Below are 14894 nucleotides of genomic sequence, written 5' to 3' on the forward strand. Positions count from 1 at the left end.
CAAAAGATTTGGGGGGTTAAATTCTTTCTCTAATTCACTTTCCGTTTTGGAAGGTTTTTCTAAAACCCCTCTGGTTTAAAAGGAAAAATTAGGGGATCCCTCCTTTTTTTTAGTTTATTTAAGAGTTCAAGCAGATTTTTTTGATTCAAAAGGCCATCATTTACTTTTCTTAGGGCTGTATGGCCATTAAAGTTTCTTTTTAGAATTTCCTTGGTGTTTACAATGTAGGAATAGTAAGTATCCTGTGGGAATTTTCTGAATCCATTCTAATTTCTTCAGGACTTTCAATTGTTTCTGAGTTATCCAGTGGAATTTGATGAGTTTGTATTGTTGTAGTATCATTAGAGCAATCATCTTCAAATTCATCATCATCATCATCATCATCTTTAGAAAAGTCATCAATTTCAGTGTCACCTTCAGACTCATATTGTTTACCAAATATATTTTCAGTTCCAATATTTTGAAAGTGAGTAGTAACACTATTGTTAGTAAAACTTAAATTACGATTGGAATTAGAATTATTGTTCAATGCTTTTATATCATTGACGTTTTCATCAAAATTTATTTTGCAAAATCTCTTGGATGACTGTAAAGACTCATCCGAATCTATTGTATCAATCCTCAAGTCCCTTTTTTTACCTCTATTGTTTATAAATTCTTCATTCTGGATTTTTTTTGATTGCAATGGATCATCAGAGTCTAAGGAAGTTATAGATAAAATTGTAATATTCCCAAACTTGAGCATTTCATCGTAACTTAAATTTTGAAAAGGTGGTAATTCTCTTGCAGGAGAAGTTTCATCAAAATTATTATCGTAGTCATCTGTTGCTGTGGGCGATAAGCATCTTCTCAAAGAATCCTCTAATAAGGTTGCCAAATCTCTTGTCTTTTTCAAATCTACCAAGACATGGTTGGATAAATATGTTCCTTTCTTGCAATCAATTTTCGATAATTCAGTCTTATTCAATTTTTCCAAGATTCTCTCAGTTTTTGATTCAATTAATTCATTTATCTTTTTCACTGAAATACTTTGCTGAGAATTATGGTGATGGAACTTATGGTTTTTCAATTTCAATTTTATATGCTCTTTGATATTATTAAATTTTCTAATTTTTTTTAATTTTAAGTCATTGCACAATTCGTTATTACTCCCACTTGAACCCTCGAAATCTTCTTCTTCTTCCTCATCATCATATTCTTCAACGTTTTGCTGTCCACTATATAGAAGATTTGATTGATTTAAATTTGGAATCAATAATAAATCATCAATATTTTCATCTATAGTGATATTTTCATTATTATTAAATTTATCATCATATTCTTCTCTATAAAAAAAATGATGAAACCAAATTTTCATAGTAGTTCTTTTTAAATGATCATGATGAAGCAAATTCATAGCGACAATGTTTATAACTTCGATGGAACTAATGTTTACAAATACTGTTTATGGGATAACCAAATATATTTCATTCTATATGTTTTTATTAGAATAAAATTTGTTTTTTAAACAAATTTCTCTATTTAGCAATACAAAGAGGATTGTTACTCAAATTAAACCTTTGATAAATGATATTTTCGACCTCTGATTGTAAATACAAAACATTTAAGATTTGTAGTTTCGAATATATGTATGTCAATAAATCCTTACTTGAACACAAATTAAACAAAGGTTGTGATCGTTATTGTTTTAGCAACAGCTTAGAGAAACTGTCACTTGTAGAAAAGGATTTAGTGTCGCTGACACATACTAATTCTAGTTGGAACAAAAATAATTGCTAAAGACATCAAGAAAGTGATAGAAGCTACCATTTCTAAAATGGATTGCTTTTACCCCACTGGCATGTATTGTTGGTATTTTAACATTCGATTCAGTGTATTATTTTCATTGTTCGCCATAACATTGGTTAAAATTTATATTTTATTCATTATTGCTTGACATGCGAGATACATGCGAAGCTATGCATCACCATTGGCAACAGTGTGTTTGTGTGAGTATATGTGTCTGTATTTGCATTTTAATAAATATTTAAAAATAGATATTTGTATGTGATTATCACAAGAAGTTGGTATTTAGTTATATCGTTTTGAGAATTAATTATAATTCTAGTTGGTTAAATTTTTTTTCACTTGTGGTCATATAACCCCTCCCCCTCGAAATGGTTTTATTCAAAACGTATCTCTTGAAAGCAAATTACAGAATCTTTCATGAGAGTCATGATCGTAGGTAAAAGTCTATTGATTTGTCTATGGTAAGAGAAAAGAAAGGTTAGGGGTTAGCAAGAATCAATTGACCATGTGATAGCGTCAGCGATATTGTGGACATAAGACAAAAGAAAAGTGGTAATAGCAGTTTTGCATTAATTTACGAATCTGTTGCAAAGGTAATCTATCAATCACTGAAATAAACGTTTTTGTTTAATTTTATTGTATATTTTTAAATTATTGGAGTACAATCCCTTCTAGGGAAGGATAACCCAAAAACTATCATTTTCTCATAGAGAATATGATACATTATGGTTTAAATCAGGCATTAATTAAATGTAAAATATCTCAGATCGAGATCCCGATCACGCCAACCAAAAACTGGTATAAGCATCGAGAACAATGACAAGGACAAACACCAGAACAACAATAAGAACAAGAGCACTAGGCTAATAAGAAAGATGGTCAGTGCAAGCTGCATTGACCCGGCCCAGTCATTTCTACTCTCTTTCCTTCCCCTCAGTCACGTTATCCATCTATCACTAGAAGCAGCCAAGAAGCTGAGAGATTTTATTTTTAGCGTTACAATCCAAGATCCTCTCTTCCTCTTTGGTCCCCGTTGTCAAGTAGAACGAACGAGCATCCTTTCTCAAGGAAGGGATCACTAGGATGATGTTTTCGTTAAGGCATTATACCCTTCATTATATATTTATATATGTATGTATATATATATACAAAAGTGAAATATAATATAACATGATGTGCTGAGAGCATAGTATGGTAAAATTGTGATGCATCTCTCAGTTTATATCCGCACCAATCAAACGAAGGTACCATTGGCAATTGAGATATAAAGTCCTCTTTTCTTTTCGATATTTCCTAATTTGTTGTGACCGTTTTATGCATTGGGAATTCTGTTACTTGGCCTTGTACGTCAGTCTGTCTGTGAAATCTAAAAGTAATCCAAATTTGGAAAATATGCATTTTTGTAGTATTGGACGTTTGTATATACTAATATCCGAATTAGGAAGTATGTTTCTATTCTTATATGTTTTGGTACGGACGTTTCTCTTGTAGAAGCGGTTTTAAATATAACCGAAAATCTTTTTTCTTTTTTTCTAATTGTTTTTGTTGTGTCCGAAAACAGAGGCGGCTCTACCCTTTTCGGAAACGTCGCTGGATTCCTTTTCGGAGACTTAGTATTCCAAAATTAGTAATCAGTACCGTTATTTGGATACTTTGTAAATAATTACATCAACTGCTACTGTTGTCCTTGCTGTTATTACTGATTATTGGACTTCTGTTGCATTACGTTACGTTACGTATTTTGGAAACCGAAGAAGAATATGTAAATTTGTATAAATCAAAACTAAAACTAAAACTAAAAGTATAGCCAAAAGCACAAACAAAAATAATTAATATCAAAAGGGTATGGTTGGTTGGTTATTGAATAATTTCAAATTCTATTCGTGAATTCAAATATAGTAGAAGGTTTAAAAATAAATTTCAAATAAAAATAAGACAATTTGCCCTACGATATATGACTAATGCAATACAAATCGAATAAATACGACTAACGAATTGATTTCAACCAATTTTTTCCAATTCTTATTGTTACTTTCTGTTATTGGCTACCCTCATTTTTGCTTTTTTTATTGTATTCCCATTCCCATTTGTAAAAATAGCACATTTCAGCAATCTATTGAAACCGAGCATCTTTGTTTAATCTTGGAGTGCATCTGCATCGTAATAAGTCTATCTGAAAAAACATCTGATTATTTCATGAGTGATTTCAATTGACCTTATTCGTTCGTTATATCCAGATGTTGTGTGTAACTATCTAGCTCGGATTCAGCTTAAAGTTAAACAAAAAAATATAACTATATATCTTAACTACAACAAAATGTCGCAATAATCATCCCTGAACTACAGCACAATCTCCGTGTTGTGTGTAGTTTATTTGTTGCAAAAATTGACATCAGAAGTTCTAAATAATTTTCTATTATGTACTACACTACGTAATACATACAAAGGGATACCCATAGCATTGCTACTTATTCTAAATTTATTTGTAAATTGCCTTGGGCCTTTCCCTTAGTCTTCAGATTTGAGATATAATCATTTATATGATTATATACAAGGAATCCCGTAGAATACAATTCAATTCAATCCAAAAAAAAAATTTGTAACTGGAAAGAAAGAATATTTGCACTAATAGGAATGCCTTGTCTTACAAGAATTTGAATGCTGTAAACAATTTTGTTTTCATTTCGTAGAAATAGTTAAGATTATTAATTTACAGTACCATATTCAATTAAAAGTCAGTACTGGCTTGCAACCATCGTCCACCTATCCTGGTCTTTGTCTCCTTCGTCGTTCGACTTATTCGGTGTTGTCACTTGTGTGGTTGTGATGATGATGATGATGACCTATATTCCTTTTCCATCTGTTTTTACCCTTTTTAAACTTAATTGGTTTGTCAATTGTTTTAGTATCTAATATCTGCTTCTCTTTCTCTTTCTCTTTTTCTTTCTACTTCTCTGTTCAGCTGTTGCTCATGCTTTTTTACTTCAAATTTAGCATAAGAACAAAAATAAAAATAGCTTTTTATTACAGCAACTTTTACTGTTACTTCTTGTTGTTCTAAAAACATCCTAGAGAAGTGGATGTTATCTTTTAGAGGTTCATTATCGAAAACAAAAAGTAACTTCTTTGTTCACAAATTTATTGGTTGAACCTTCATTTTATTGAATTTTTCTATCAAAAATATACATCATCTAGTCTATTCATCCATTTCATTGATAATTTAGATTTTTTTTTTTTTCAGCTAGTATATTTTCAGAGTAACTATATCGATATCTTATTTCGAAGATGAATTAAGTAAGGAAGTAATAGATTGAATAAAACTAAAATACACGCAAATTTATTCGTCCGTCTTACCACTAATACCTTTTACTTGAATCGTATCTATTGTAAACAATTAAATTGAATATATTCCCTTCTTAGTACAATTAATAAATAAATGTATATCTCTGCAGTTGGTTGGTTGTTTGTTATCACTGTTGTGCTGAGTTGTGTTGTGTTTTGTTGGTTTTTACTAAACAATACAAAACTTTGTAATCCTCCTTAATAGTTGGAAACCACTCGCACCTTAGCACCTTTCCATACTACGTTAAGATGTATTATTGTTCATAATTTTATTATGAACAATTAAAAAAAAAAAAATGTCCTCTTCCTCTCTATACGTTCATCATCAAACCAAAATAAAGAGAGAACTCATTCAAATCTAACTCAAACATAGAGTTAGAGGTCTTCTCTGGCCCCTCGATATTAGTCGGTTTACCATTAAATCGATGTAATTATATGGATGACGGTATTTTAAAAAAAAATTTCCTCTTCTTATTCAATTTCAATAAACATATAAATAGTTAATCCATATCTCAACCATTGAAAATGCAGATTTATTTCGAATTTTTTATTTCTTTCGATTTAGTATGAATACCTATTCCTTCTTAGTATACATTCATTTCGGTTTCATATTTCCTTCATTCTTGATCTCAGAACATCAATTAGGTTTAATTAATAAATTAATAATAATAATAATTACAATAATAATATAAGGGCAATATCCTAATAACTAATATTTTTAATAATTAATTAACTCACCTTATTCGTAATTTAATCATTAATTTATTGCTGTCACTTATATTTATTGATATTAATTACCTAATATAAAATATTCATTATGCCTGCTACCGATTATTTAATTAAGGCTGGTAACCAAGCTATTAGAGTTAACCCTCCAAATGGTGTCGATTTCCACATCACTAACCGTGGTTCAGATTGGTTATTCTCTGCCTTCTGTTTATTCGCTTTCTTCTGTATCATTTTAGTCGTATTCATGTTCAGAAAACCAGCTAATGAAAGATTGTTTTACTACACCGGTATTGCTCCAAGTTTAGTCATGGCTATTGCTTACTTCACCATGGCTTCTAACTTGGGTTGGGCTCCAGTTAGAGCTGAATTCAACCATGTCAGAACAAGCACTCAAGAAGAACACCCAGGTTACAGACAAATTTTCTACGCTAGATACGTCGGTTGGTTCTTGGCTTTCCCATGGCCAATTATTCAAGCTTGTTTGTTAGGTAACACTCCAGTATGGCAAATTTGCTTCAACATCGCTATGACTGAAGTCTTCACAATTGGTTTCTTGGTCGCTTCTGTTGTCCACTCCACTTATAAATGGGGTTACTTCGTTTTCGGTATTGCTGGTGCTTTAGTCGCTTCAATCTCTGTCTTAACTACCACCAGAAACTTAGTTAAGCCAATTGGTAGAGATGTCTGGTTGATCTTTAACTGTTACTATGGTGCTTTCATGTTCTTGTGGTTCATTTACCCAGTTGCTTTCGGTATCTCCGATGGTGGTAACGTTTTGCAACCAGATTCCTCTTCTGTCTTCCATGGTATTTTAGATGTCTTGGCTTTAGGTGTTATGCCAGCTTTGTTCGTTCCAATTGCCTACAACATTGGTTTGGACAGATTAGGTTTGAGAGGTTACGATGAAGGTATCGGTGGTATGTTCCATGAAAAATCAGTCTCTGGTATTTCTTCCATGAGAAACTCTGGTGAAACCGCTGTTTCCTCTCCAAAATCTCCAGCTTCTCCAGTTTCCTCTGGTACTCCAGTCGAAAAGAAGAAGAAGAAGTCTAAGAAGTCAAAGAAGGCTAAGAAGACTTCAGAATAAGTTGCATAGCTACTGCTGTGGTTTGATACCAAATTTCATAATTTCAATTTCGATTTCACTGTTATTATATCGTCTTTAATGTTCTTAAATAATTCTTTTTAATACCTTTTATACAAAAATTTTAATATAGTACTAATTCGTATGATCTCATACGTCATAGTTGGTCAATTTATTAAAGGGGCATAGACCTTTAGAATGAACAAATAAGGTTGGATTGTTACGAAATTTCCTGTTTGTACAAGATTTTTGACATAAATTTTATATATTAATACTATAGTTCAAGTCAATAATTGAGATCTTTTCCAAAAATATAATATATTTATTCATATTCACCAAATAAATTGAAAGACTACATATGGAAATTTAGCCAATATATATACATATATCGAATATTCTTAAAATTAATTCCTGTCATCTTTAGTGACATTGACGATCAATTGCAATTTGTGTCAGAATTATGAGGTAACACGTGATCTAAACGTATTACGACATTATTCATATAGGATAAAGAAATGTTACTTTACACGAAACTGTTATTTCTGACGTTAAAACTTTTCCAACACTTTATATAAGAAATGACAAGATCTTAATCGACACTTGTCATGTTAATTATATTCCCATGTGTATATTATATACTTTAATACACCGGATCAATATCAACTTATTAAGAATGTCCTTGGAAATAAATAAAGAATCTATTACTATGAACGATTCGGTAGAAAAATCACAACTTACTTCTCTACAAGTATAGACATTTTTTATTTATTACTGGATTGTAGGATTGGTCTCAACTGTCATTGTCACTGGTTTACTAGATAACTGGATCCTTTCTTTATTCTGATACATAGTTACTTAATATATGACGTTACATAAGGTTCTTTTATACTTCAAGATGCCTTGAAGAATTTTCACTTCGGACAGACACTCGTGAGACATGATAATATGGCTTTATAAGAAACGTCACATGACCAATGTCAGCATTTATATTAAATACTTCTGGTATGTAGGATTACGTTGGCTCATTGTGGTCACTCTGTTACTAGATAACTGGATCCTTTCTTTATTCTGATACATAGTTACTTAATATATGACGTTACATAAGGTTCTTTTATACTTCAAGATGCCTTGAAGAATTTTCACTTCGGACAGACACTCGTGAGACATGATAATATGGCTTTATAAGAAAAGTCACATGACTAATGTCAGCAAATACGATATGTCAAAACTTAAATTTTTCGTGCACCTATAAAAATCCTTATCATTACTAATAAGAACTATATCAGTAATAATTTTAACTTTAGTGAAGCATTTGTAACTTTAATGAATTAATCATGAATATAACTCTTCAACATCATCTTATTAAGATTTTCCTACTTCAACAAGCAATTGGAGGGTTGGCCGAGTGGTCTAAGGCGGCAGACTTAAGATCTGTTGGACGGTTGTCCGCGCGAGTTCGAACCTCGCATCCTTCAAATTTTTTTGCTTATTGTTACTCCTAATCCAAACTAAGACTGTATATGATTTATATTTCAAGCTCTTCAAGAAATTCGTTCTTTGACTATCAATTATCAGTATTATAAAGTCAGTATTTTTCAATAAAAATCTAATACCTTTGCTAAGTTGAGAAGACTAAAAGGGAACTCTAAATACAACCCTCCTTCATTTTGGGAGCTAGATTAGAATCATTATAAATGGATTACGAATAAAAAATCAAAGTATCATTTATATTTATTTCTGTGACTATTATAATCATAATAATAATAATATTCAAACACATAAACAACTTTTGTATAACTCCTCAATTTTATATCCCTATCTAGTACTGATCGATATAGTTTTTGAATGCCAGCAGGTTATGCTACTGTATAGATAAATGGTTAATTGGCACGTTTCTGACCTTGATTGCCATTAATATATATATCCTAAATATATATACAATCATCGTTGAATAATTTGAATAAATTTACTGATTAACTATACCACAAAATTCTTTAAATTCGAAGAATAACAATAGAACTTCTGATAACTGAACTGTTACATTTCCTGTATTTATATTCAATGAAACGAAATTTTTGTGTATTTACTAAACTATTGAATATAAAAGAAGTACTCCTAGATGTTGTGACACTTGAAACTTGAAAATTTTTATTGAGATAGTAGTTAAAACAATTATTTTATTCCAAATATATTTAGAAGACACCATAACAAGATGTCTTCGGAGGATACTGATTACATCTTAGATGGAGCATTGTTGTTATTTTTTGTTGGATTAGGTTTATATATAACAGGTTCGGTAATTGTAGATTTAGATAGAGGAAGGCTTTTAAAACAGGCAACTGAAGATTTAGCTTTAATTAGAAGATTTCTCAATATAACGAATGGAACAATGATAACTTGACTTTGCTAGTTTAAGAAAAAATTTTCTGCAAAACGATTCTTAGTCTAGCAGTTTTATTAAAACATCCTAGTAAATACCTAGAAGACATTTATAAGCATAGGTTTTTATAGTAAATAATGCCTTTATATTTCAATACACAAATACACAATTAAGATAGTCAACAAAAGAACAAATTAATTTAACACATTCTTCATATATATTATTTTCAATAATGTAGCTTGATTAAAAAATATTGAACTATTTGTTTTATTATGCTGTACTGTATTCTTTGAGTTTAATTAAAGATAAGTTTAAATTTTGCTGACGAATTTTAGTTTTCAAGAATAAAAAAAAATATATGATAAGCATGAAAAATTTGAGGATATTAACTAAATAATAATATATTAACTAAATAATAATATATTAAAATTAATCATTCTAAATAATTATTAGTACGGTAGAAAAGTATGCAAAAGAAATCAGTAAATACTAAATATTTTGGAGGAAGGTTGAAAGCTGTTCTATAAAATATACAAAACCAACAAGATTAATGACATTATTTATTTGGAGAAATCATCAAAGACTACCCTCTATTCAATATAATAATGTCTCTAATTCACAAAAAAAAATGCTAGGGTGTAATGTTAATCTGTGATTTGTCAAAGTGATATAATAATGATTTAAAATCTGCCCCCCCCCACAATATAATTTATCAACAATTATGCGAATTGATTGCCAATTGATACTGAACTAGCTGAATTATAGTTGGAATAATGCCCCACAATAAATTTTCAACTTGTAACTATTTAACAGTAATACCTCAGGCAACAGAATTATTGTCACATAAAATGATAGGTACGTGGAAAAACACTGACAAAAACTCAGCGACTGTCATCACTCCCAATTCCAAGTGACAATAAAATATTCTACTGAAAAAATCTAGTTCGATTATTTTAAAATGTTGAAATAAAATTTGAAATATGAAACTAGCATAGTTTATAGTACTGTCAATATATGACATCTCTTTCACTAATAGAATATCCATTTTAAGCATATTGGATTCGAAAGATATTCAGTCAGCTAACAAAGCGACTTTCCCACGATTTGCGCCCTCTGTAATTTTTGTTTCTCCTGGTATTTTTTGTTCTTCTGGAATTTCTTGCTCCAATTTAGGTAAACCTTCTGTACTTGGCATATTATCAATTGAAATAGGTTTCCCAATAATTTCTTGTTCTAAATCATCCAATTCTCTATCTATTTCATCTTCAAAATTTTCCACCCCGACAATACTTCTTGATAATATGTCATTGATTTCGTTCTGATAGGCAATTTGTTCTTGGACATCATCCATAAGTTCATCCGCATTAGCAAGCTCTTTATTAAGTTTTTTCAAAATCTCATTACCTGATTTCAATCCTTCAACAAACCTTCTTTCCACTAATTTAAATTCAATATTGGAAACCATATTTTCCAAGTTAATCAATTGGTCGGAGGCCTTTTGAAGTAAGTCTTCTTGGTAATGGATTCTCTTTAATAGAAATCTAACCGATGCATTGTTCTTATACGTTTTCGGATTATTTTTGATCATCTCCTTCAACCTCGACCTCTCATTATTAATCAGTAACTCTGTTTTCTTTGTGTACTTATGAATTTCATCCTTTGATACTTTTAGTTGCAATATTGCCCTATCAGTACCAGTGACTTGAACTTTACTACCTCTTTGTCCCATTTATAATAGTCAAGTGAAATACTTCAAAAAAGAATCCAGCTCAAGCTCAATATTACAATTCAACCAATAACGAACGTATACAGATTTTAACTAACCCAAATAGTATCAACACCTATTCATAATGACTAAAATGTTACTGTTTCAAGTATGATTTGATATTAAATTTAAACCTTTTTATATTCGAATCGAATCAATTTTGAGATTTCGGTTTAAATTTCTCGTGAAGACAAGCCAAAATAGGAACCGTTCTTAACTATGGGTAGAATTATCATTCAAGACTATAAATTATGTAATGATAAGAGATTAAGATGGAGCAATGCTATGATATATATGAAATGATTAATAAAAATGTGCATTGATCTAAAAAGAAGGACAACTACAAAAGTAGTAACTATAGAATAATTCTATCTTATTAATATATTAAATATGCAAATTATTATTTCAAATGTCACACTATACTTATTGCCATAGACTATTCCAATTAACATTTTTCCTAACTGCATTCGAGAAACCTTCTTTATATTTAACCCAAATACGAGAATGGTCTACTATAGGTGTGGATTTATCGTTTTCACCATTTTCACTTGATATTTTATTATTATTTGAAGTTGAATCTTCATTCTTTTTCAATGAACGATATTGTTTTAAGAAGTCATTAATTTTCGTTGATGAGTTTGAATCTTTCTTTAATTTTTTGTTGTTATTCTGGGTTTCTTCATTTTGTAATTTATATGCGGAGACCTTATCAAAATGTCTTTTTTTAACTTTATTTTCTTCAAATTTTGCCAGTAGCAGGTTTAATAAAATTGGTCTTTTGGTAATTACTTCTTTTGAACGTTTTGAATCAATTATAACAATCTTGTTAATTGGTGGATCGATCGACAATATTTTTTTATTAAGGTCAATTAAATTAGAGTCATTATCATTAAATTTTGTGTTTGATATTGTTTGAATATGATTGTACATTAGATTCAACTGATAATTTTTCATTATATCGATAATATTATCAAAAATTATATTTTTAACTTTCAAATTTCTGATTTTTGAATAATCGGATGAAATTATGAAATCTAAGTAAGGTAAAATTTCAAACATTAATACATTATTGTTCAAAAAATTTGATAAAAATGATGAATTTAATGAAATATTCGAAATCAATAAGTTAGAGATATCTTTATTTAATTTAATAGATTCTCTTAGCTCATAATCGACATTAACAATCCTTAGATCTTTTTTATTGGCAACGTCACTAAATAGATTAAAAAATTTCATAGGAACCACTGAATTATATTTCAATAATTCACCATTATTTAATTCATATAACGAACTTGACATCAAATCATAGAAGTATAACCAGTCCGATATCTCTGAGGGTTTATTTACACCAAAATCCGAATACTTTACAGAAAGATATAACGAATGACAACCTTGAATAATTTTATCGAAATTACCACTCATTTCAATCTTTTCCATTAGGTTTATCAGTTGTGATCTATTATCCAATTGTGAATTTTTTTGGAAAACTTCATTAACAATTTTAAACCATGATTGTGTAAAATCTTTTACGATATTACTTTTATCTAATTTTTTATCGTTTGGATTACATTTTTTGATTTGAACAGATAAGAATTGTAAATTATTTATACAATTTCTGATATCGTTTTGTGAAGTCAAAATTAAATCCTTTAAATTATTTGCTGAAAAAAAATCATTATCTAATAGTAGATCATTTTTTTTAAATTCATGGTCAATGATAAAATTCAATCTCTCTAGAATTGAATTTTCATTTGGTTTTTTAAATGAAATAATTTCACAATATGGTTTCAATTTTTCTAAAGATGGAGAATAAATGTTATTACAGATACAGATGATTGGTCTTGATAATAATTTTTTCAATCTTTTTTTAAACTCTTTTGTTTTATGGTTCATTTGATTAGATTGAATGTAATCTGTTGCAATTGAATCATTTTTCAAGATATTAATTAAAATTTTAATAAAACCATTTTCAATTGATCCGTCAATTTCATCAGCTATTAAACACATTGGCCTCTTAAGTAAATTATTATTGAATATATTGTTATGGATTTTTTCTTTTAGTTGTAAACCGGATCTTTCATCACTTGCATTAATTTCAGTAATTGAATAACCTTGTTGTTTTGCAATGATATGAGAAATTGAAGTTTTACCGATACCTGGAGGACCATGTATCAATAAGATTTTTTTATTTGGTCTTTGAAAGAAATCGGAAGATTCCACGTTATTATTATTATTATTGTTGTTGTTATTGTTATTGATTGTTCTTTTTGGTAATTCCTCTTTGAAGACTAAGGGTGTCCATTGTCTCAACCAGGATAAGATTCTTCTATTTGTGTGTTCGTTACCCACTAAATGGATAAATTTTGTAGGTTTCCATTTTTCGACCCATAAAGAATTATCAGAGATTGAGGTGTGCTTATCATTATTATCGTCGTTATTATTATTATCAATATCATCGCTGTTGTTGTCCCGATCTGATTCAATTTTATCCAAGAGACGATTAATATTGATCCCATAAGAATCATCATTTTTCCATAGGTTATTTTTGTCTAGGCCATTGTATAGGTATTGTTTTTTCTTTATCTGTATTTTCTTTCCGTTTGAATCTACGAATTGGTCTAGATTTGTGTTATTGTCGAATAGTATACTATTTTCTAAATTTAAGTCTAAGTTTAAATCTAGTGATAGACCGTCCATTATGTGGAGTGTGTGTGGGGTGGGGGAGTGTATAGTGGATGGAGGACAGGAATAAACGATGGCGGTTGGAAGGTATTATTTTTAAATGATTTAAGATTGCAAAATCCAAGATTTTTTAGCATGAAGAAAGTAGAAGAAGATAGAGGGACGGACACGAAATGAAAAGAGCAGGATGCCAATTTTTTATTTAAGATTTCTTACGCGTTCCCGTTTACAACGACGAGTCACATGTCCAATCATAATCATGTGACTTCTCAAAAATTAAAATAGAATTTTGAATACAGCAAAAAGGAAATGGACCAAAAATTATAGTTTGGAACGAAGAATGTGAAAATGTTTCAACTTACTTGTGGCAGCAAGATGAAATAAGATGTGTCACAGACGCAGTTAAAGATGAGCTGTTCGAATGGATATGGATATGGATATGGATATGTATGAAGAGGATGAAAGAGGGTAATGGCAATCATCCATCATGCGAGACAGAGCTCAAAAGAGTATTGATCTTAGATGAGTGGAGCAACATGGTATGGAGTGGTATGATTTTTAGCATTGTTTTATTATGTGTTGTCTTGATTTTGCTTTTGCTTTTACTTTTGCTTTTGTTCTTGTTCTTGTTCTTGTTCTTGTTGGTGTGGGTTGGTGAGTATTGGTACCTTGTAGTATCGAATAGTTGAATCAAGAATCAAGAATCAATCTGGCTGCCCACACCGAACCCACTCCAGTTGGTCCAGACGAAAAGACAATTGGAGAGTGGGAATGGTTGAGTTTAAGGTAGTGAGAATGAGGATGAGGATGAGGATGAGAATGGAAATGAAACAGCCAACAGCCAAATAGAAACTTGCGAGTCATTCTTGTATCAGGTGAGGTGAGGTGAGATGGGCTGGACTCTCTCGCTCTCTTGTTCTGCATTCATGATAGGTAAAACAGCAACCACAACCACAACCACCGACGCAAATCGGGCATTGAACTTGCAGATGGGAGAGACACATCAACCGTACATAGAGACATGCGAGACATGGATCACTATCACTATCACAATTTTTACCACCCGGGGGAGCACAGTGCGTACACCACACATATCCCGATCTGTTCATCGTGTATATCTATTT

The 14894-nt window shown here is 30.4% G+C and overlaps 4 protein-coding genes and 1 non-coding gene across 5 annotated transcripts; 2 read left to right on the forward strand and 3 right to left on the reverse strand.

Moving 5' to 3' along the window:
• Nucleotides 1–217: 217 nt before the first annotated feature.
• Kpol_431p1 (uncharacterized protein) lies at nucleotides 218–1396 on the reverse strand (the record flags this gene model as incomplete). The annotated part of the gene is made up of 1 exon (XM_001642882.1): nucleotides 218–1396. One exon carries the CDS (start codon nucleotides 1394–1396, stop codon nucleotides 218–220), a length of 1179 nt encoding a protein of 392 aa, XP_001642932.1.
• Nucleotides 1397–5947: 4551 nt separating this feature from the next.
• On the forward strand, nucleotides 5948–6946 carry Kpol_431p2 (opsin family protein; the record flags this gene model as incomplete). Its single annotated transcript, XM_001642883.1, has 1 exon — nucleotides 5948–6946. The coding sequence occupies one exon, from the start codon at nucleotides 5948–5950 to the stop codon at nucleotides 6944–6946; it is 999 nt and encodes a 332-aa protein (XP_001642933.1).
• A 1388-nt stretch (nucleotides 6947–8334) lies between these two features.
• Nucleotides 8335–8418, forward strand: Kpol_431trna1. The gene has a single exon. It is a non-coding gene; the product is annotated as a tRNA-Leu (tRNA).
• Nucleotides 8419–10395: 1977 nt separating this feature from the next.
• Nucleotides 10396–11052, reverse strand: VPS20 (ESCRT-III subunit protein VPS20; the record flags this gene model as incomplete). Its single annotated transcript, XM_001642884.1, has 1 exon — nucleotides 10396–11052. The coding sequence occupies one exon, from the start codon at nucleotides 11050–11052 to the stop codon at nucleotides 10396–10398; it is 657 nt and encodes a 218-aa protein (XP_001642934.1).
• Nucleotides 11053–11511: 459 nt separating this feature from the next.
• On the reverse strand, nucleotides 11512–13785 carry CTF18 (Ctf18p; the record flags this gene model as incomplete). The annotated part of the gene is made up of 1 exon (XM_001642885.1): nucleotides 11512–13785. One exon carries the CDS (start codon nucleotides 13783–13785, stop codon nucleotides 11512–11514), a length of 2274 nt encoding a protein of 757 aa, XP_001642935.1.
• Between the last annotated feature and the right edge of the window lie 1109 nt (nucleotides 13786–14894).

This window comes from Vanderwaltozyma polyspora, genomic scaffold (assembly GCF_000150035.1).
Source record: "Vanderwaltozyma polyspora DSM 70294 KpolScaffold431 genomic scaffold, whole genome shotgun sequence".
NCBI classification, from domain to species: Eukaryota; Fungi; Ascomycota; class Saccharomycetes; order Saccharomycetales; family Saccharomycetaceae; genus Vanderwaltozyma; species Vanderwaltozyma polyspora.